The sequence below is a fragment of the Trachypithecus francoisi genome, unplaced genomic scaffold, assembly GCF_009764315.1.
Source record: "Trachypithecus francoisi isolate TF-2019V2 unplaced genomic scaffold, Tfra_2.0 Lachesis_group3, whole genome shotgun sequence".
NCBI lineage: Eukaryota > Metazoa > Chordata > Mammalia > Primates > Cercopithecidae > Trachypithecus > Trachypithecus francoisi.
This window is the reverse complement of record NW_022681468.1, coordinates 53,130,190-53,153,367: the sequence shown is the minus strand read 5'-3', so window position 1 is coordinate 53,153,367 and position 23,178 is coordinate 53,130,190. Positions and strand designations below refer to the sequence as shown.

The following is a 23,178-nucleotide window of genomic DNA, read 5'->3' as shown; positions in this document are numbered from 1 at the left end:
GAAGAGAGAAGAAGAAGAAGAAGAAGGAAGAAGAAGGAAGAAGAAGAAGAAGGAAGAAGGAAGAAGAAGGAAGAAGAAGAAGAAGAAGGAAGAAAAGAAGAAGGAAGAAGAAGGAAGAAGAAGGAAGAAGAAGAAGAAGAAGAAGAAGACGAAGAAGTACTCCAGGTTGGCACCCTGGGGTATTTCTCAAACCCCTGTCCTCACTCCTAGGATTTAAAAAACTTGCATTCACTGGCAAATTTCTTTCCAGCAGACATCAGCACACTGCTGCTCAGGCAGCTCTGCTGTCTATTTCCCCTCTATGGTGTCAGAAATACAGGTGTAAGACCCAGGAAGACTTTGCTTCAGGTTCTCTTACTTTCCCCTGGCTGCATCCCAAAGGCTCTTCCCAGGCTCTCATATACTTCACCTCCGTTTTCTCTTCACTACTTTCCCATTAATCTTCAGTATTGATGACTTGCAACCCACATATACATTATTCAACAGTTTCTAATTGTTGGAAAGGCATTGAGAAGTAAATGGGTATGTACTTAATTTTTGTGAAAAGGGCTTGCTATATTTCAGACTGGATAACTGCGTGAGTATTAAGTAATCTGACTTTCCGTCTGATTACTAACTTGATTAGTCAGGGGAAGAAATGCTAGCTAGCTGCTAAAGCAAACAAACCATTTATCTCAGAAGCCTAGCTCAATAGAATTTTACTTTGTACTCACAGAGTTCATCTGGGTTTCCAGTGGGCAGCCTTCCATGTGGAAATCAGGGATGCTGCCTTCTTTCCTCCCTGTACCTCTGAGGCCCCCTCTGTATTCAGCCAGCAGGAGAAAGAAGAGAGTAACTGGAGGCTTACATAAGGCTGCTTTTCACAGGCTGAGTATCTAAGCAGTGCACATCAGTTTCACCCACCTGCATGGGCCAGGACTCAGTCCATGGCCACACCCAACTTTAAGAGAGGCCAGGAAATGTCATCAAGCTATGTGCCCAGGAAAAGGAAGAAACTGCTCTGGCAAGGAGTTAGTCTCTACCATAGTAATTAATAAGAATTCAATTGAAAATCGTCGACTTTTTCCAAACCCAGCTCAAGAAGAATTATTTAATGTACACTTAACTTGTGTTCAAATTAACTCAGATATAATAAAAATTAATATAAACTAAATACTAAAGTGTTATTTATTCCTGTTAGTGGTGTTTTTTTCTCCTTAACATTCATAAAAATAATAAAACTAATGGCTTTTAAATAGTCCACTATAGACTGTAGAATTTTCACTACCATGGATCATTATTCCAAAATCTACTACATGTAGCATGAGGAGCAGCATAACCCCTGGTCTGTCCCAAGTTTTATTTTTCCATTCCTGCCTTGAGGTCATGAGAAATTAAAGGAACTGTGCTAAGGGACCCTCATACTCACTGCAGTTGTGCTGTCAGCTGTTCTTGGCCAACTGCCACCACCACAACCATCACCACCACTCTGTCACCTCCTAACAATGCCTAAGGGTCTTCCCCACATTGGCTGCTCCATTCTTCTCCTAATTCTTCATACCCCTGAGATTCCTTACTTTTAAGGCAAACTCATCTCTTCTTAATTGCCATTTCTGTTCGGTGACCATCTCTCCTCTTTTCACGAAGGTAGGGACCACATTTTCCATGTTCACTCTATCTCCAATGATATCTGGTGGATTAACAAATGAGGGTATTTGGGATCAGCCAAATAGGTACACCATATACTTCACTTTTGTATCTCACTTTTCACCTCAAAACATCTGTCTCTATATATAGCATTTTCACATTCATAACTCCTGTCATGGAGATATGGAGATGATCTTTCTATGGCTTATCTTGTTTTTTTCCTTTCTTTTTCTTTTTTTTTTTTTTTTTTGAGATGGAGTTTCGCTCTTGTCGCCCAGGCTGGAGTGCAGTGGTGCAATCTCGGCTCACTGTAACCTCCACCTCCCAGATTCAATCAATTCTCCCATCTCAGCCTCCTGAGTAGCTGGGATTACAGGCACCCGCCACTATGCCCAGCTAATTTTTGGTATTTTTATTAGAGACGGGGTTTCACCATGTTGGCCAGGCTGGTCTCGAACTTCTGACCTCAGGTGACCTGCCCGCCTCAGCCTCCCAAAGTGCTGGCATTACAGGCATGAGCCACTGCGCCCGGCCTTATCTCTTTAACATCATGTCCCATCCTAATATCTTTGAGCCTTCCTCCCTCAATCATTTCCTCTTTCTCTTTATGCTCTCCTTTTCCACTGGTTTTTCTTCTTTTCTTTTTTTTTTTTTTTTCTCATCTAAAACAAGTCTCTTTGAAAAGCAAAGTACTTTCACAATATACTGCATTTTTGCTTCTAGAACATGAAGGACATAAAGTGCACAAGTATCTAAAAAAGTGTCTGGCTCAGAAAGCACATCAGTAGGTCTTTCATTTCACAGATTAGAAAACTGAAGCTCAGAGATTACAACTATATCCCTATAATCAAAAAGCAGTAAATTATATATAGCCAAGTCTCTCACCAAATCACAAGACTTGCCCAGGAAAAACTAAATGACACATTCATTGTTTAGTTTCTCAAACAAAAGTTGATGCACATGGTACAGCCACTTCTTTTAAAAACAGTGTGGCAGTTCTTTTGAGAGTTAAACATACACCTAACATGCGATCCAACCATTTCACTCCTAGGTTAGCCAAAAGAAATGAAAGCACATGTCTGTATATTTCTGTAAAGACTTGTACAAAAATGCTCACAGTAGCTTTCTTGTTAATAGCCAAAACTTATGAAGTTCAATATAGGTCAATAAAGTTGTCTTTTTAAAAGTTTGTGCACATACTTGATATTTGATAGAATTTCTTTCTCAACTGGTCTCAACCAAGTAAAAAGCTCTTCACTTGTGCTCAATAGAAGATGTTATAAAAACTTAACACATCTCCTTCAGTAAATGTCTTCAGGTCATTGAAGGTCATCCCGGGTGGTCCATTGGTGTTTCCTCGCAACATTCTGATAAAAACTTCGGCATGACTGGGAGACATCTGAAGAGTCTCTGCCTTGGTAATCATGGAGTCTGAGAAGTCCAATATGCAGACACACTGGAGGACAAGGAAAGCCACTGTTGTATTTCAATCCAAGTTCCAAGGCCTGAGTGCCAGGGATAACGGGTGGGCGGAGGTGGGGGGGAATTGGAGAAAGGTCTGGAATTCAAAGGTCCAAGAACCAAGAGCTCCGATGTTGGATGTCCCATGGGAGCGATACTGTTTTTTCCTTGTCAACCCTCAAAATATGAAGTTTTTGACCCATTTTTAAAACATTCCTTTTATCCCTCTGCTTCTCAAGCTGTTAATTTCTTTTACACCAAAGTTACATTGCTGCCTCCAGTGACACATAACCCACGCACTCCATCTTCTGTGATCTGATAATTACCCTACTCTGCGCTCGTAAAGGTCATCAGTGACTCCTTGTTGCCAAATTCAACGATCTTTTCTCAGTTCTCATTTTCCTTGATCACTCTGCAAAATCTGAACTATTGCATGTTATAGCAGAGACTGCAGGTTGACCACCAAATATCCCATTCCCCCTTTCTTCCTTAACAACACAATTCCAATTTTATTCAAGATGGTAATCTGTCCAATTTTATTCAAGATGGTAATCTGGACAACATTCCCCAGCCTCTCTTGCAGTAGAGATGGTCTTACAAAATGTAAGCTGACATGCTTATATTCATTAGGTTAATGCCCACTGCTGTAACGAATTCTAAATTCTCATCAGCATAACACAATAGGATATGTTTGCTCGCCTATGTTTAAAATGTATATTTCTGATCACCAGTAAACATTCCACACGGTCACTCTGGGGTCCAGGATCCTTTAATTTATTTCTCCATCATTTTCTAAGAACTCAGAGTCCTCCACATCCAGCTGGCAGATGGGGAAAGAGGATGAACAGCAGCATGGGGGAGAAAAGAACTCAGCTATATGGTGATACATTACTGCAAGGGAGGCTGAAAAATGTAGCTTACGGGACTGCTCAAGAGCAGGAAATGGATTTTGTGAGAAACGAGCTGGTCTCTGCCAGATGGCTAAGGTCGTTCAACTAACGGATTCTAACCCGGCCAGATCTGCAGGCGTGATTGGAACAGACCACACAGTCACTGCTTCCTGACTGGGTGTATCCTAGGGCAGAAAACCTCACTTGATCAGTCCCTAAAGCCAAAGATCAGTGTTTCCTCTTCACTCTCCACCATAACAAGTGTATTATTCTTAACATCATCTCTTCTTCTTATTGCTGTGTTAACCCACGAGTTAATTTTCACTTTTCCCTAACAAGAACTCTTCCCAATTACAATCAAACTTATGAGCTTTTACAGCTATGAAAAGTGAAGTTTGAGAAGTAAATACTGAGATAAAGGAATAAATTAATAAGTTGTCCATAAATTTGTAATTTAAAATTCCCAAAGATAAGCAAAATTACAAAATTGGACTGATGTTGGTTATTGTCCACAATAATGTTTTTTACCAAGTACAAAAAAAGTACAGATGATGTTGATAAACATGCAGAGATCACAGATCTGTCTCACTGCCCAGATCAACAACTCTCTTGTTAGTTTAAATCACTCTGTAGAATCTAAATCAAAGTCCTCCCCAGCATTTGCTTACCATATTTACAGCCTTAGATGAAGTTTGTTGTCTACTCTTGATCCATTGTTTAAAAGTATCATACTTATAAATTATCCTTCATCAAGCTCAGATTTCTGTCTAGTAGGAAGACAATTTAATCTGTATTTAAATTCAAGCTTATCATAGAAATATTTGTACCAGGTAATTTTCTCCTCCTCTCTCTCCAGTTTTATTAACAGTAATGATAATCATTCTTAAAGTTGGACGTGTCCAACTCTTCCAAATGTTTATTCTCAAAGCTTTCTTGTTTTTTAAAAAAGTATGTTTTTTAAATAATTTATCTTTCATAAAAATTTGCACCAGCTGATGTCATAGAGAAAAACAATCAATTTCAAAAGTCAATTTCAATTGTTTACTTTATGTCTTCCTCCAGAGCCACATCCAGGTATATAAAATAATTTTGAGTCCCAACTTGTATTTGCATACAATTTGTGTTTCTTTAACCTGGGCTCTCTGCTTGGTGGTTGAACAGAAGAATACCTTTGCTTCTTAGATAAGATACCAAATTGTTTAAGACTCAAAAATAGTCTTTCAGGACATGGACAAATAGTAGAAGGTATTATTGTTGTTCATTCATTCAGTAAACATTTATTGAGAATCTGTTGTGTGTCTAGCAGTGTGTGCTGGGACAGAAGGGCACAAAGTTGAATAAGGAATCACCCCTGCCCTTGAGAGACTCACACCCAACATACGAACAAACACACAATGTTATACAGCAAATGCCTGGGGCATTTGAAGGAATCCAAGGGACTGGGTAATGTAGGTTTGGAATGAGGGTGAGGAATTTCTGGGAAGAATCTGAAGAAGACTGCTGGGTGATCAGAGAGATGAAATAAAAATTCAAGACTATGCTGAGAAAAGGTAAATCAAAAATAGTGATATTGTTTGGATATCTGTGTGCACCAAACCTCATGTTGGAATGTAATCCCCGATATTGGAGGTGGGGCCTGGTGGGAGGTGAATGGATCATGGGGGCGGATCCCTCATGAATGGTTTAGCACCATCTGCTTGGTGTTGTCCTCAAGATAGTGAATAATTTCTCATGAAGTCTGGTTGTTTAAACATGTGTGACACCCTCCCCCCTCTCTCTTGCTCCCACTCTTACCATGTGATGTACCTGCTCCCTTCACCTTCCTCCATGAGTAAAAGCTCCCTGAGGCCTCCCCAGAAGCCAAGCAGATGTCGGCACCATGCTTCCTGTATAGCCTGCAGAACTATGAGCCAATTAAACCTCTGTTATTTATAAATTACTCAGACTCAGGCATTTTTTTCTTTTTTTAAAATTGTTTAATGTTGTCTGTCACTGTGAAAGTTATTTCTTTACAGCAACATAAGAACCACCTAACACAAACAGTATCAGTAAAACACAAATTAGTATTGGAATGCTGTGGCCTAGGCAGTGGCTTCACTTCCCTGGCTCACCAAAAAGGTATTCAGGGAGGGTCCTTTAAACCTGAGGTAGGTATAGTGGGCCTTAAGGGCCCACAGCCTCTGAGTCTCAGCTGAGATGCTCACCAGCACTGCCATCAGTATCGGACACTGTAATGTGCCACTCAGATCCCATTCAGGACTAAAAGGCTTATTCCCCATGCTGTAGCACAGTCCTCAGCCATCAGTCCCCTCCATGTATTGCCTTGGCTGAGAGAGCTGCAGCACCCAAGGCTCTATGCCCTTCCCCAGGGCAACATGTCCCCAGTCTCTGGCCCATTCAGGGATATGAAAGCCTAGTACCCTTACCTTCAACTCAGCACAACTTTGAGGGGCCTTGTCAGCTTCTGAGTTTCTAGTCAGTTTGGTTAAGGTCTTTCACTGGAACTATCACAACCCAATTTCTCAGCTCAATCCTGTTTCTGTTCCTTCTTTTTCACAGGTGTTAATCTCAAAAGCACTTCCTAATAAGTATGCTACATATCCTATCCTCATCTCCATCTCAGAGTCTGCTTTTCTTAGGCAACCAAACCAGCCACACCTGCCAACGCCTTCCCTTAGAAGCTTATGCAAGCTGCTAGAAAAGCTCAGCAATGAATGAACCCTCACAACTTATGATCAGGTTACAGATGGATTATTCCACCACTCCTTTACTCTCAGGTCATCACCCAAAGACGTTTTCAAAAAATTCATGCTGATCTTTTGAAAGTATATTTTCTCAAATTCCTACACGTACAGAGATCCTGATCCTGATTTACACATAGACAGAAGTGCACACTGCTACGCTACCACTCCACATCATGGACAGAAGTCCATGTGTAAATCTCAATTTAGCAGCCAAAGATCAAAATGGAAATTCTTGCTAGACAAAAGGTTGAGGAAGCCTGAAAAGCAGGAATAAGAATCAAACAAAAACAGAGATTTTATTAAACTACCTGCAAAGAGCAAACAGATGTCAAAATATTTGGGCAGACCACCGCAAGACAGTGTATGACCACAGAAACACAGGGCACTGACATGTGGTCTGTCCCTGGTGGTAGTTCTGCCTCTTGACTTCTGAGCAGATAGAGGAAGTTGCAGGGTCCCTCCTTTCTCTCTGACTCTCTGGTCTTCTCTGCAATTCTCTTTCTCCAAGGGAGAGGCTTGGGGAATCCAAAAGACCTGGATGCCATTCGAGACTCATCATATACCAGTTATGTGAACTTAAACAAGTTATTAACCTCTCTGAGGCTCACTTTCCTTATGCAAGAAAAGAGAGATAAAGAAAACTTCTGCAGTGCAGTCAGCAGGAATAAAAACATTAATGAACATCACTTACAGAGCCACGCAGAGCAGGCCACAGCACAGTGCTTAACATTCTCACCTTAGCTGCACACTGGGGAACTTCAAAAAAATACTGAAGCCTGGAGGGCACCCACAAAGAGTCTGATATCATCAGTTTGGGGTGCTGAAGCATCAGAAAGGTTTAAAGCTCTCCAGGGGATTCCAAAGTGCAGCCAAGATTGATAACTGTTGTTCTATGCAGATCATTTTATTTAAGCCAGATACTACCCTAAAAGTTCAGTCCAATTATCCCCCTTCACCCTCCTTCCCTCATTTCTACAGACAAGGGGATTGACATTTAGAAAGGTTAGAAGATTATGCAAGGGTACAGAGCTAGCAAGGGGCAAAGCTGAGATTTAAGTTCACACAGCATGACTCCCAGGACCTAACACATTATGGCCACACTGCTCCACTACCACTCCATGTCCTGAATGTGAAGAAACGTCTAGCATGGTCTCTAGCATGCAGAACATGCTCCAAATTTGAGAGCTAAGTTTGTTTGTTGTTTTTTAGCATCCCTCCTCTCTATTTCTTGCTCTTCACAATCCCCAGCCCAAAATATCACTTGGAGTTCAGTAGAAGTGAGCAATGGATAAGATTTAGAAGCATAGTTAGAATGGATCTAGAAAAAAAAATGTTCTTTTTTCCTTTTTTCACCTTCCTAAATCCCCACCGTAAGCACACACTTGTTGTATCAGTCTGTTCTCATGCTGCTAATAAAGACATACCCGAGACTGGGTAACTTATACAGGAAAGAGGTCTAATTGACTCACAGTTCCACATGACTGGGGAGGCCTCACAATAATGGCAGAAGGTTGATGAGGAGCAGTCACATCTTACATGGCGGCAGGCAAGAGAGAACTTGTGTAGGGGAACTTTATTAAAAACCCTTTATAAAACCATCAGTTGTTGTGAGACTTATTCACTATCACAGAACAGCATGGGAAAGACCTGCCCCAATGATTCAATAACATTTCACCAGTTCCCTCCCATGACCATGTGGGAATTATAGGAGCTACAATTCAAGATGAGATTTGGGTGGGGACAGAACCAAACCATATCACTTGTTTTACATTTAAAGTCTTTTAAAATAATTATTACAAATACAATATTGAAAATATCAGAATCCAAGGAGACATTTTTCTACCATCCCTTCTCAAATGTAAGTGAATGCATTCATTTGCCTATGTCAGCTTCTGAGCCTTGTCCATGAGCATCTATGATTTTTATGTTTACATTGCCATAATATAATTATAGATTTAAAATAATCATCCACATGATGTCATATATTTTCAGAATATTTGTCCTATAACCCAATTAAGCAGCTTGGTACAGTTCTGTAGATAACGGAAGTAATTTTACCATTAACTTAGCCTAAGATATTTTCATTAAAGGTTTCCCTTTTAAGGAAAAAATGTACTTAACCTGGTTACTCTGAAAGCTGATATAAAAATGTGTAAGTCTGTAGAGGTCACACAATATGATGTTTGCCTTTCCTTATCTGCTGTATGTCCCTCAGTGCCCACACGCTTCATCCCCCTCACCCCTACGCTTGGTACAGAGCAGGAGTTCAAAAAATATTTGACGCATGAACAAATGATACTTTTCTTGGTTGTACGGTGAAATTACAAAATAGGATTTCTCAGGAAGTGAGGCAGAAGACTCCAAAGTTAGGCTTGAGAACAGGGTAGGGTGGACAACAGCAAAGCAGGCAGGAAAGGCAACCGGAAACCCCATCATAAAGGCCAGCTACAGTGCCTGAGAGGAAATGTGTGGTTTCCTGAATTGCACTTGTTCAAAACCTTCAACCTTAAAGCATGACATATGTAAACCTTGTCAAGGACCCACAGCTGGCCCAACAGTCATACTTTGGGGTTGTTTTCTTTAAAAGTTATTTATAATCTTAGGGCTCCTGGGATTAATACAGAGTTGTAAGCCACTGTAACATGAAAATAAAGCTGCAAAGAATTGAAGTAGGTACGCTTCAGAAGAACAACCCATGCAATATTCCTAGAGGAAGGATTCTTAAGCTAGTGTCCATTGGGTCTCCTCTGGGTACCATAGAGGGACTTCAGGAAATGGTGAACAGCCTGAGATTGATGGAAAGTGTATGTGTGTGTCTGTGTGTGTGTGCCTGTGTGTGTGCGCATGTGTGTGTGTCTGTCTGTCTATGGAGGAGACCACAGCTTTCATCAAATTCTCATGTCTTTTGGTTATAGGGCCTGCTCTTCCTTTCACTTTGTTAAGTCAAGTGGAGCTCTTCTAAACCCATTCTTATGTGCTAGGGGCTAGAGATGAGAATGAGAGACAGCAGGTAGAAGACAGGGGAACTAACTCTATATAAGGCCTTCTATTGAGTCAATATAAGTGAAAGGCTTAGAGAGTGTCCAACCTGCATCAGGACCAATAAAAATTAGCTCTTATTATTATTATTACACTTTGCCAAAGCACTTCATGTTTTCTCAACCTCACAACAACCCCACAAGTTCAGCATAAGTCCCACATTCCATTAGGTTGAACAACTAACCCAGGTCACACAGCGAGTGGTGGAGTTCAGAACTATCTAATTTCAAAGCTTGGATTCTTCTTCTCCACCCTGTGGCCTGAATTACTGGCCAGACTTTCAGTCTGGAGGCAGTCTCTCTTTCTACCCTTCAGGGTTTCACATCTAAAGCCCAAGGGTCTTGCTCTTTCCCCGGGTCTGTCCATCAGAACAGGCATGAGGCCTAAAACTGAGCCCCTTCAAGCCAAGGCATAATCTACTTGCTTACATAACAAAACCATGGTCATCCCATTGAGATTCCACACTCAAAGCCAATTTCTCTCACAGGGCATTGAGCACTAGTTACAGATATAAAATTACGCTTATCACAATTAACTCCCTTGCCTTTATGATGCAGCCAAGTCAAAGCCCAAACAGGAATAAATTTTTTCTAGTAGTCACAAATCAGAGGTGTGAGAAAGCTCTATGCCAAATCTCCCATTTTCTGATTTCAAAATCCATGCTAAAAACTGTAGTTAAACATTAGCTACCAAAACACCCTTCTATCAAATGAGAATCATGGTGATTGCATGTACTGAGCACTTTCTATGTGCTTGCTCTTTACATGTTATTTCTATGCCTCAAAAGAGCCAGGCAGGTCAGATAGATGCTACTGATTGAGAGGATAAGCAAGTTCCATAGGGTCACACACACAGTGAGGAGCAGAACCTGGACTCGAATCCAGGCCTATCTGATGACAGTAACAGTGCTGCTAACCATGCCCTTCCCACCAACTCTCTACAGCCACTGTGATTCATGGTACCCAGGACCAACACTGGCTCTTGGCTTTGCCACAAACCACTTCCCTGAAATCTGGACAACTTCTTGGGAGGAGGAGCCATGGGAACAGGACAGATGAACTCCAAAATAGAAGACCTGGTGAGAGGTCCAGCTCTGCTACTTCCCTAGCTCTGTCACCAGGGGCAGATCACTTAACTTTCCAAAGCCTCAGTTTCCTCGCCTACGCAATGGAGATGACCGTGAACGCCCCACATTGCACTGATTTATTTATATTTTTATTTTTATTTATTTATTTATTTTTGAGACGGAGTCTCGCTCTGTCGCCCAGGCTGGAGTGCAGTGGCGCAATCTCAGCTCACTGTAAGCTCCGTCTCCTGGGTTTACGCCATTCTCCTGCCTCAGCCTCCCGAGTAGCTGGGACTACAGGCGCCCGCCACCTCGCCCGGCTAATTTGTTGTATTTTTTAGTAGAGACGAGGTTTCACCGTGTTAGCCAGGATGGTCTCGATCTTCTGACCTCGTGATCCGCCCGTCTCGGCCTCCCAAAGTGCTGGGATTACAGGCTTGAGCCACCGCGCCCGGCCACATTGCACTGATTTATAAGAGAGGAGGAGCTAAGGCTTAGGGGCTTTCCAGATATGAGTTATCTTTACCCTTTCTTAACTCGCTAATTCAAGACAACTAGGTGGAAGCCCTTTCTCAGACTCCCCTCTTCGCTCATCTTCAGAGTTCTTGGCCACCCCAGTTCCACCACCAGCACCCCTCGCACTGCCCTCCTCCCAGGTGGCTGCTGCTTAATTTCCACTCCGTTTCAGTAGTTCTTCTCTTGCCTCGCTAGAAGGACTGGTGTTGGGTGCTTGGAATTCTGGCTATTTTCCTCCTGCCCTTCCGACTCGGCACCAGTCTGTCTCTACTGAGAACGCAGCGCATCCGGGCTGAGCTCTTCACTAGCCTGCTCCGCGCTCCTCAATGCCAGCGCCAGGCGCTCACCTTGCAGAGCGTCCCGCCTCTCCAAGAGGGGTGTGACCCGCGAGTTTAGATAGGCGGTTCCTGCTGTGGGGAACACCCCACCGCCCTCAGACCTTTTTCTGTGGCGCAGCCTCTCTGCCCGAGCCACGCGCGGAGCTGCCGGGGGCTCCGTAGCACCCGGGCGCCGGGGCCCTCGCCCTTTCGCAGCCTTCACTCCAGCCCTCTTGTTCCCGCACGCCATGAGATCACCCTTCTACCGCTGCCAGAACACCACCTCGGTGGAAAAGGGCAACTCGGCGATGATGGGCGCGGTGCTCTTCAGCACCGGCCTCTTGGGCAACCTGCTGGCCCTGGGGCTGCTGGCGCGCTCGGGGCTGGGGTGGTGCTCCCCGCGTCCACTGCGCCCGCCGCCCTCGGTCTTCTACGTGCTGGTGTGTGGCCTGACGGTCACCGACTTGCTGGGCAAGTGCCTCCTAAGCCCCGTGGTGCTGGCTGCCTACTCTCAGAACCGGAGTCTACGGGTGCTTGCGCCCGCATTGGACAACTCGCTGTGCCAAGCATTTGCCTTCTTCATGTCCTTCTTTGGGCTCTCCTCGACACTGCAACTCCTGGCCATGGCACTGGAGTGCTGGCTCTCCCTAGGGCACCCCTTCTTCTACCGACGGCACATAACCTTTCGTCGGGGCGCACTGGTGGCCCCGGTGGTGAGCGCTTTCTGCCTGGCTTTCTGTGCGCTACCTTTCATGGGCTTCGGGAAGTTAGTGCAGTACTGCCCCGGCACCTGGTGCTTTATCCAGATGGTCCACGAGGAGGGCTCGCTGTCGGTGCTGGGGTACTCTGTGCTCTACTCCAGCCTCATGGCGCTGCTGGTCCTTGCCACCGTGCTGTGCAACCTCGGCGCCATGCGCAACCTCTACGCGATGCACCGGCGGCTGCAGCTGCAGCGGCGCTCCTGCACCAGGGACCGTGCCGAGCCGCGTGTGGACGGGAGGGAAGCGTCCCCGCAGCACCTGGAGGAGCTGGATCACCTTCTACTGCTGGCACTGATGACCGTGCTCTTCACTATGTGTTCTCTGCCCGTAATTGTGAGTCCCCGGGCCCCGAGGCAGCAGGGCACTAGGACTGTCCGGCCGCGGATGCGGGGCGGGAAGGGTGGAGCGGAGCGGAATGGACGCGGCGCGGGAAGGACGCGGCGCCAGGCGAGCTGCGCCCTGGGCAAGGAAGGTTTGTTGCTGAGTTCCCAAAATTGGATTCCCTCCACAGCCCCGAGATATAACTCAGTTTGCGGAGCGAAATGAGGGAAGGTTAGAGAAAGGAAGGGAAAGACTGAGCCTGGCTGTGTCTCCTTAGCCCAGCAAAACCCTCTCCATGTGGCAGAACTCCCTCCTCTCTGCTTCCTTCTGGGGAGATCTCGGGGTAATTTTTGCGCCTTAGGAGGAGCAGAACTTAGTTCCTCCTTGGCAATAGGAGTCCTCTACTTCCCGACGCCTGGGTGATGTTTTATTTTGTTAGACCTGCTCATGACTTCAGTGGTATCAGAAATGGGCGAATGGCATCTGGGAGGATCTTCTCCTCGGTGTTGGCACAGATAGGGAAAAAGAAGTTTAATCCAGCCAGAGTGATTTGCAGATGCATAGTTTCAATTTTGAAAAACGCGTGGGTAAACTTTGAGGCGCCACGACTGCTGTTTCTGGTGCTGCATCTGCCAGGGATTGTGGCGATGGAGGCCGAGGCTCTTTGTATGTTTTAGCTGCTGGTGTCGTTTTGATAACCTGGCTTGACGGGTTTTGAGTGTATCTTGGCAAGTGAGGTGACACGAAAGCCATTATCTCTGGTTTCAGTTTAGTAATGAGGTTAGCGATGGAGATGAAATTACCTCCTCGTTTTGAAGGCATTTGTTCCTGGAGTCCCCGCCAAGACACCTGGGAGTAGGTGAGACTTGAGGAAACTTTTTCAGTGTTGCTTCTCTCCTTTCTCCCACCCCCAAGGTACCTGTTCAACAAAAACAACACTAAAAGAAATTCCATTGCCAATCCCATGTTCTCGAAATCCTGAGACTTCTGTGAATAGGAAAGTTGTTAAATTTCTTCTCAGAGTGTAGCAAGTTTGGATATTACTTTCAATGGTGAATGAAAGAGAAATACAAAGCGATTTTCCTTTAACTGAAGGCCTTACTGTGTGCGGAAAAAGAAGTCTGGGGCATGAGCATGCAGGGGTGGGAACAGTATGCCTCCAGCATAAATAAATAAACACATAAATCTATATCCGTCTAAATATAGACATAGGCACAGATGATATATAGCAGTGGTTTTCAAACTTTAACGTGCTCAGAATCACCAGCAGGGCTTCTAGAAAAAAGATGGCTGGACCCCATTCCCCAGAGTTTCTAATTCAGACATTTTAAAATAACTTTCATTCTTAACAAATTCCCAGGTGATATGCAAGCTCAGATTCAGGGTTCACATTTGTAGAATCACACTCTAAAACGGGAGTTGGCAAACCACAGCTCACAGGCCAAATCTATTCTGGCCACTGCTTCATATCTCCCTGGAGTTAAGAAAAATTCTTACAAATGAATCTCTGCAGTCAATTTGATAAGGCCCAAGAGCTTTGAGCTTCAATTGAGCCAAGTACTATTTCAAGAAAAATACTGTTCCAAGAAAACATTTTATTCTTCTCTTTAGTAGATATATATTACAAAAAAATTGTATTCAGGCGGACATGGTGGCTCACGCCTGTAATCCCAGCACTTTGGGAGGCCAAAGCAGGGAGATCTTGAGGTCAAGAGATTGAGACCATCCTGGCCAACATGGTGAAACCCTGTCTCTAAAAATACAAAAATTAGCTGGGCATGGTGGCAGGCGCCTGTAATCCCAGCTACTCGGGAGGCTGAGGCAGGAGAATTGCTTGAACCTGGGAGGCAGAGGTTGCAGTGAGCTGAGATCGCACCACTGCACTCCAGCCTGGATGACAGAGCAAGACTCCGTCTAAAAAAAAAAAAAAGTACTCAGTTATTAATACATTGTGATTTCCATCAAAAAAAAAATGTGGAAAGGTGTTTTCTCCCATGTTATATTGGTACCTATCAAATATTTATGATTTTGTCTCTTGGCCCATAAAACCTAAAATAGTTACTATCTGGCCCTTTATAAAATCTTTTAGGAGCTCCTATTATAAAGTTGGGGCCTCACTTATCTATTCTGTGATAAAGCAGACAGTAGCCAAATGCATGGAAATTTTGACCTTAGTTTGAATGTTTTAGTCAGACCAATGCAGAAAGCAGCACCATACAGTGGGAAGAACACTGCATTTGAACACGTCTCTAAAGGGACTTGGATAACTCATAGGGTAATGTGAGAATTGAAGGAAATAATGGAGTTGAAAAAGATTTTCTAAAAAACTTGCAAAGTTCCAAATATATTTAATGTTGACAGCATTCTTCACAAGAACCACCATTTTCTAGAAAGGATAAGGGCTTTAGCATCAGACATGGGTTTGAATCAGGCTTCATTACTTACTAGCTATGGTAGCAGCTAATTTACCCTTTCTGACCTCAGTTTCTTCATCTGTAAAATGATTATAACCATACTTGTTCTGTAAGATAGTTCTGTAACTTGTTCAAATCTATAAGATTTGAAATTATATACACAATATATACATTCATCACCTAACCCAGTGCCTTGCCTCAATAATTAGCATCATTATTATTACTCTTTATAACTTCCATGTATTACTGTTGCCTGCTGGACAGAAAAAAAAAATCAAGAACTACTATCTTCTCAGGAGATAGTGCTATATGATAAGGCAGTAGCTCTGAAACTTTTTTTAGTCTAAGGACCCCTTTATACTCTTAAAATTATTAATGACCCAGACAGCTTTTGCTTATGTGGATTAAATCATCAGTGTTTCTCATAATAGAAAATAAAACTAAGAAATTCTAAAAATATGGTTGCAAAACAAGATAAAATGTACCTCTTGTGTTTTCCATATGTATAAGGAAAATGTGGGGATTTCAAAATGATTTAATGATAGTAAGGTTACAGAGATTATAGCAAGTAAAGTGGAAAAATCCTGTTAAGAGCACAAAAGTACTGAAAACATCTCTGAAAACTCACATGTGTACCTTCAACCTGCTACCTTAAAAAGTCTAGAAAACACAAGGATACACAACCACATATTCTATTATTTGTGAAAGTGATGTCATCATTTGTTATCTAGCCTCCATAAAATTCACCGTACACCTGTGAGAGAATGAAGGGGAAAAAGGCAAATCATGTTTTTAATGACAGTAGCTTTGACCTACTGGACACATTGAATAGGTATTGGAGATTTTACACTCTTCTAAGTAATGGACCTAGCAATTGTATCTTTATCTGAAGGGGGAGACATGGGTGACAATAAGCTATATGGTTGACTTAAAAAGAAAACACTTTACATGAGTTTGTTTTCCATTTGCCCCTTTCTCCTCAAAGTGGAGTGTGGCAAAATATAATTCCAACTATTTGAGAATGCTTGATTAGTTGGGATCTAGACAACTGAATGATACTAGCATAATTAAAACAAATTATTTTATTTTCTAGCCAGCATTTATCCACTTCAAATCCATTAGGTTATTTTGACTTTCAAGTCACTGGATTTGTATTAGAAATGTATTGTTCCCTGGGGCGTGGTGGCTCACACTTGTAATCCCAGCACTTTGGGAGGCAAAATCAGGAGGATTGTTTGAGCCCAGCCTGGGCAACACAGTGAGACCCTGCCTCTCCAAAATATAAAAATAGTTAGCCAGGTGTGGTGACACGTGTCTGTAGTCCCAGCTACTTGGCTGAGGTGGGAGGATTGCTTGGGCCCAGAAGGTCAAGGCTGCATTGAGCCTTGATCGTGCCACTGCACTCCAGCCTGGGTGACAAAGTGAGACTCTGTCTAAAAAAAAATAATAATAATACACAGGCATTTTTTAAAAGTGCTCAATATCCAGAAAGAATTGGTGTGAGAAGAACGCCCTCTGATGGACATGGGCGGCATTGAAACAATGTTGTTGCCAGCTCCTGGACATCCCTGCCCAGCAGCCCTCTCTGGCTTCTGATGCCCTCTTCTATCCAGTCCACGCACTGTAAACAACAGACCTTGCCCTTTGCTCTTTAAATCTACCTCAGACCCTTTCCCTGGGCCCATCCCTTGCCTGTTGTCCCTTACAGGCCTCCAACAGCCTCCTTTGAAACGAGCATCGCACCCATGCTTTCTGCTCCCTAAAATAGCATACACCTGAGAGCTCTCTCATGCACTCAGCGTGTCCTCTATCTCTTCTCTGACTTCATGGATTCTCACAAGTGATTAAATAGCTTGTACTTATCTTTACCTGGCTTATAGACCTCTCTCTCTTGTAACACCTAATATATACATGGACATCCTCTCTTATCCATCCCTGCTCCCCTACCAACCTCCAGAACATTGTGGTTTTCTAAGGTAAAAATAATTTGGGTGAAAACAAGTTTTTTTGTTTGTTTTTTGAGAGAGTGTTTTGCTCTTGTCGCCCAGGCTGGAGTGCAATGGCATAGATCTAGGCTCACTGCAACCTCGGCCTCCGGGGTTCAAGCAATTCTCCTGCCTCAGCCTCCCGAGTAGCTGGGATTACAGGCACCCACCACCACGCCCAGTTGATTTTTGTATTTTTAGTAGGTGTTTCACCATGTTTGGCCAGGCTGGTCTCAAACTCCTGACTTCAGATGATCCACCCGCCTCAGCCTCCCAGAATGCTGGGATTACAGGCATCAGCCACTGTGCCTGGCCTGAAAATATGTTACATGCCTTAGAGAATGCACTGCAAGCTGCCTTTAAAGCTCATGCCATATTCTCTACACTTACACTTTCTTCCTATTGTATCAAACTGGAAATTTGAAAATTCAATCTAGTTAATTGTTCAGCATTAAAGTGAATTTTAAAAATCATACGCCAACAAACTTTGCATCAGGCTTAATGAAATACAATATTTATGTTATGGAGAAGTTGTTAAGATTCCCTCTGCCACCGCCCAACTTCAGATGGGCAAGGGCATCCAGATTAAACAGCTGAGTCCAATGTAGGGTGTCTTCGTAAGTGCAATAGATTGGAGTGGCTGAGCCCACTGAAATGCTCTATAGAGAATAAAGTAGAACCGTAAGGAAATGATTATGGGAAAAATGCATCTTCTCCAAGAGATGCTCTCTGATTGCCTCGAATAGGTCCAGTCTCTTATCCATATCCCTTCTTACTAATGTTGAGTTTGCATGCTTCCTGTTCCATTAGAGTCCATTTATCCTAATATGTACTTAGAATCGTAGGCATAGATAATGTAATGGAAAAAAAACAAAAAGAAGTGGCCAGCCTTAGGCAGAGTGGAAAGTGATGGTTGTGCTAGGTCTAGAGATCAGTGTTGACTGAATAGGAGGAAAAGCTGTTGTTTGAGGCATTTTGCAAGGCTCCAAGGACGCTACAGAGACCCCAGGGAAGATCAGACAATAGGAGTTGGTTGGACCTAGGTAAGGCAGTCTTATATTTTTGTGCATGTTTTTGCCTTCTAGATTGAAAAAAAAAAAAAGGATGTCACCCATGAAAAGGTTAACAATCTGTGTTAAGAAAAAGTAGAGCAATTTACATGAGTTGAACAGTATTTTTTTCGAAGTCATCTCAGGTCTTTTCATTGTCATATTTCCTGTTTCTTCACTTTGATTAAAAGCTTCCATTCTATTGGTGTCTCCATACATGTGACATTTCACAGGTGTGACTTATTTCTGAGAGAACTAATAGGAGCCGATAGGAAGCAGGGAGAAGAAACGAGAATTGAAGAAAGTATGTGCAAGGACGCTAGCTAGAAGGAGACTCTGTATGAAAGCATGGTGACCCTATTTGTAAAAGATTCGGCAGATCTTCATGGGCTGGCAGGGACCTAGAAACTTGAGCCCAGCAGGTAGAATAGCCTTCAGGAACTTAATCAGACTGGGTCTCCGACAAGTTCTCAGCTTCTGCCCCACCTCCCAGGTCTGGCCACACCCCACCTTCCCAGCTCCCCACTTGCACCCATCAGCTGCAGTGGCCTTAGCTACTTGTAAATGTACCAAAAACAAGTGTTCCAAGCTAAGCTGCCATGTTCTTACAGAACTTAGGTGAAGTAAGTGAATCGATTGCTGCCATTAACCTTTCCACATCATAATGGAATGTTTTTCTTCAAAACAGTATCGCGCTTACTATGGAGCATTTAAGGATATCAAAGAGAAAATCAGGACCTCTGAAGAAGCAGAAGACCTCCGAGCCTTGAGATTTCTATCTGTGATTTCAATTGTGGACCCTTGGATTTTTATCATTTTCAGAACTCCAGTATTTCGAGTATTTTTTCACAAGATTTTCATAAGACCTCTTACGTACAGGAACTGGTGCAGCAGTTCCACTAACATGGAATCCAGTCTGTGACAGTGTTTTTCACTCTGTGGTGAGCTGAGGAATATGTCACATGTTCAGTCAAAGAACCATGATTTGAAAAAAAAAAAACTTACAATTTAAATCCTTAGAAGTTATCTTCCATAACAAAAGCATGTATATGTATTTTCAAAAGTATCTGATATCTTAACAATGTGTTACCATTCCATAATCCTGAACCCCTTCAGTGCATTTTCACTTTGTTGTTAACAGCAACTAAAATTTCATATATTGTCACCAATGTTAAAATTCTTAAAAAGCAATGGTATTGTCCCTACAGTTGTACTTGGTGGCCCTGTTTTGTTTAGAGAGGCCTTGAGGCATATGGGTCTTATAAAATATAGTAGAAACACCACCATTTATGATTATGTGATGGGCATTCTTAAAAAGCATAATTTCTTACCCTATTCATTTTTTGGTGAAACCTGATTCATTGATTTTATATCATCATTGCCCCTGTTTAGTTCATTTCTTTGCCAATTGATCTACGCATAGCCTGAATTATGATGTTCCTAAAGAAGTGAGGTGGGAAATATGACCAGGTCAGGCAGTTGGAGGGGCTTCCCCAGCCACCATCGGGGAGAGTACTTGCTGCCTCCTGTGGAGACCTGAAGCTATAACTAGACACAGAGCAAGATATGACTATAGCCCACAACCCAAAGAAGCAAAAATTCATTTTTATCTTTTGAAGTCCAGTTTCTTTTGTATTGAGTCAAGGGTGTCAGTAGGAATCAAAATTTGGGGGTGGGTTGCAAAATGTTCTTTCAGTTTTTAAAACCTCCATTTTATAAAAGATTTATCCTGTCAGTGGATTCTTTGGTGGAAGGATTTATGCTTCTTTGAAAACCAGTGTGTGACTTACTGTACAGCCATGTTTACTGTTTGACTGTGTGGTACAGTGGGGCATCTGGCACAGCAAAAAGCCCACCCAGGACTTAGCCTCAGTTGACGATACTAACAATGGCCTTAACATCTACCTTAACGCTACCTATTACAGCTGTTTTCTGCTGTCTGTGGAGACAGTAAGATCTTAGGTTCCAAGATTTTACTTCAAATTACACCTTCAAAACTGGAGCAAAATATAGCTGAAAAGGAGCACAACTGAGCACTTTAATAGTCATTTAAACGTTTACAAGGGTCAGCAACATAATGACCGAAAGGGAAAAGTGGAGGAAATGCAGCTGCAACTGAAGCGGAGACTCTAAACCCAGCTTGCAGGTTAGAGCTTTCACCTTCAGTAAAAGAACAGATCGGGGAGGTTAGAGAGGTTTCAGCATCTCTGGAGTTCCTTTGGATCGGACGCTCTCAGGACTCCGAGATGCAAAGCCTGCTACATTTGCGTAGTCTCAAGACCTCCAGCCAGAAGTCCCTTCCAAAGACAAGAGTACTCATGTTTGCTTATTTCCAACTTAGCAGCAACCTCATTTGTTTCACTTATGTTTTTTCCCGTATCTCAGAGATAATATAAAGCTGGGTAATTTTTTATGTAATTTTTTGGTATAGCAAAACTGTGAAAAAGCCAAATTAGGAATACAAGAATTACGATTTGACAGTATAACATGATGAAAAAAATGCAGTTGTTTTTGAAATGTAACTTCTGTTTGTATCTTCAATGTGTAAGTACATGTGTGTTTTATTGTCAGAGGAAGAATGTTTCTTGTATTCTTTTTTGGAGAAGTGTGTCACGATAATTGTCCAGTTAACTTGAAAAGGTCCCAGATGAATCAATAAATATAATTTTATAATATTTTGCAGAGGAAATTACTTTTCTTTAAATGAAAGAAAAAAGCTTGGTTTTCTTTTGAGCAAACTGTTGCCAGCAATATTTCATTGTCTAGCAGTTTCATAGTGTGAATTTTTATATACTGTCCAGTTAACACTTACATTACTTTAAACAAGCTTTCATAGACTTACCTGAGGACTTAGTACTCCTTTAAAACAAAATGTAGATATACCATCTGGATGAAGTCCATGTTGAGATAAAACCAACTCTTCAGTAATCTTTGTAGATTTATTCATTAATTCATTAAATAACTGACAGAGACCTTGTGCCAAGCAGCTGATTAGGTGCTGAAGAAAAGAATAAAAATAAGACTTAGTCATGGTTCTTGAGTTGCTCATTGTCTACTGCAGGAGAGAGGAGAGTAAACAGTTAGGATACAGCATAGAAATTCTCCAAGTATTACGAGTACGCATTTACTATTAGAAGAGGAGGCCCAAACTAGGGACCACGTGTAGAGTTGTCAGGAGAACTTCACAGGAAGAAGATGCATTGAAAGTATTGAAAACGAGTAGGACTTTTGACACTGATTGAAAACTGAAAAGAACCCAAAGAGAAAGTTTACATAAGAGAAAATACATATGGCTAATAAATGTAGACAAATATTCAGCCTAATCAAAGAAATGCAAAAATCAAATCAAATTGTATAACAACAAACAACAACAACAACAACAAAAAAACCTATGACTCTCAATAACAGAGGTTATTCAGAGAAGAACATTCATGTTCCCCTGGCGAGTTCGTAAATGTGTACACCCTTTCTTGATAGCAACCCGACAGTGTATCAAGAACCTAAAGTGTTCTTTGCTGTTGTTCCAGTCATTCCACTGTAGCATTCTCTTACAGAGAAAATACACATGAAAATTGTGTATTTCTTAATATCCTTCCCTTTCCTCTTTAGATATTGAAGCCCTCAAAATTGTCCTGGACAAGCAGCAGTAGCAACACCTGAAACTTACTACAAATGCAAATTCTCCAGCTCCACGTCAGACCTGTTGAATCAGAATCTCTTGGGTAGGGCCAGCAATCTGGGCTTTAACGTGCCCTCCAGGTGATTTTCATGCATGCTAATATTTGAGAACCACTGCTCTACACAAAACAAAAAAAGAAAAAAAAAGAAAAATACCAAAAAAAGACAAGAAAGTATGTGATAGACTGTATGTTTCTCTGACCTCTGATTCTCAGATCCTTTCAGTTGCAGATAATCTCTCAACACCTGAACTTCTACAGTGTTTTTATCTATAATGTTCTCAGCAAAGTTACAGCTTTTAAATATCTTTCAATATTGGAAGCCATTACTGATTATTCCCAAGTTCAAAGTTCTTATAGCAGTGATGGGACCTGTCTTGCTCACTTGGAGGTAAAGATGCTACCTTTGGCAATGATATTTCTTTGGCCTCCTGCAAACACTTAATTGGGCACTAAGTCTGATGCTGTTCCCTTGTGAAAGAAGATAAACTAAAGAGCCTTCGTTTACGAAAATATTGTCAAAGATTATATCTAAAGTGAGCTTTCATTAGGGATTGCGTATTTTCTAGCTCTCTATAGGATAAAAATTTCCATTGAAATATGTAAAGCTATTTTTAAACTTTCATAATTTGACTTTCTTGTATATTTTCAGGAAAATATTATACATTTAATCTTTCTTTCCAGGCATTAAAATCCTTGAGGACTAGGCAGTCACCTATTTTTTTCTCATTTCTCCTAGTAATTCACACATATACTGTAGAAGAGCTATAAATATACTATAAATATATTGAATAAAAGGTGTTCTCTCTCATGATAGTCCTAAAATGTACATCTATTCAATAAGAGGCTGCTGTGCGACTTGGTTAAAGATTCCTCTGTATCTGATGAAGAATGTTCTCATATCACCATGTAAGGATTTTTCTCTTAGGCCAACCAAAGGTGAAAATAGTACACGTAGGAGAAAATATTTTTGCTCTATATTATTTCCCACTGTTATAGACATTATGTAAGTTAACATGTATGTTTCAATTTTTATCCAGGAAATAGCAAATCATACATGATGAAATTAACAACATAAAAAGTTTGTTAATTAGGCAATCTTAACATTGTAAAAACAACTTTGTCTTATTAGAACAGTGTTGAGTGGCCTGCTCTTTAATTATTTTCTTCAGTGAGGCTAGGATTGCTGGTCTGGGTGTTCCTGGACTCTAGGTGGAGGAAAGCTGAGCGCATAAGATGGGTGGTACTATAATTAGGCTTCCTCTCCCTACCGTTTCACAATAGCCAAATTCAGTGGAATGAATCAGCAGAT

At 42.0% G+C, this 23,178-nt stretch overlaps 1 protein-coding gene across 1 annotated transcript; it reads left to right on the top strand.

Moving 5' to 3' along the window:
- The first annotated feature begins 11,753 nt into the window (after positions 1-11,753).
- PTGDR (prostaglandin D2 receptor) lies at positions 11,754-21,996 on the top strand. Its single transcript, XM_033188034.1, has 2 exons — positions 11,754-12,753; positions 18,878-21,996. Exons 1-2 carry the CDS (start codon positions 11,908-11,910, stop codon positions 19,109-19,111), a joined length of 1,080 nt encoding a protein of 359 aa, XP_033043925.1. The 5' UTR covers positions 11,754-11,907; the 3' UTR covers positions 19,112-21,996.
- The last annotated feature ends 1,182 nt before the right edge of the window (positions 21,997-23,178 follow it).

Coding starts and splice junctions, on each gene's coding strand:
- PTGDR (XM_033188034.1), top strand. CDS start 11,908: ATGAGATCACCCTTCTACCGCTGCCAGAACACCACCTCGGTGGAAAAG. Junction 12,754..18,877: donor TGTGTTCTCTGCCCGTAATT/GTGAGTCCCCGG, acceptor TCTTCAAAACAG/TATCGCGCTTACTATGGAGC.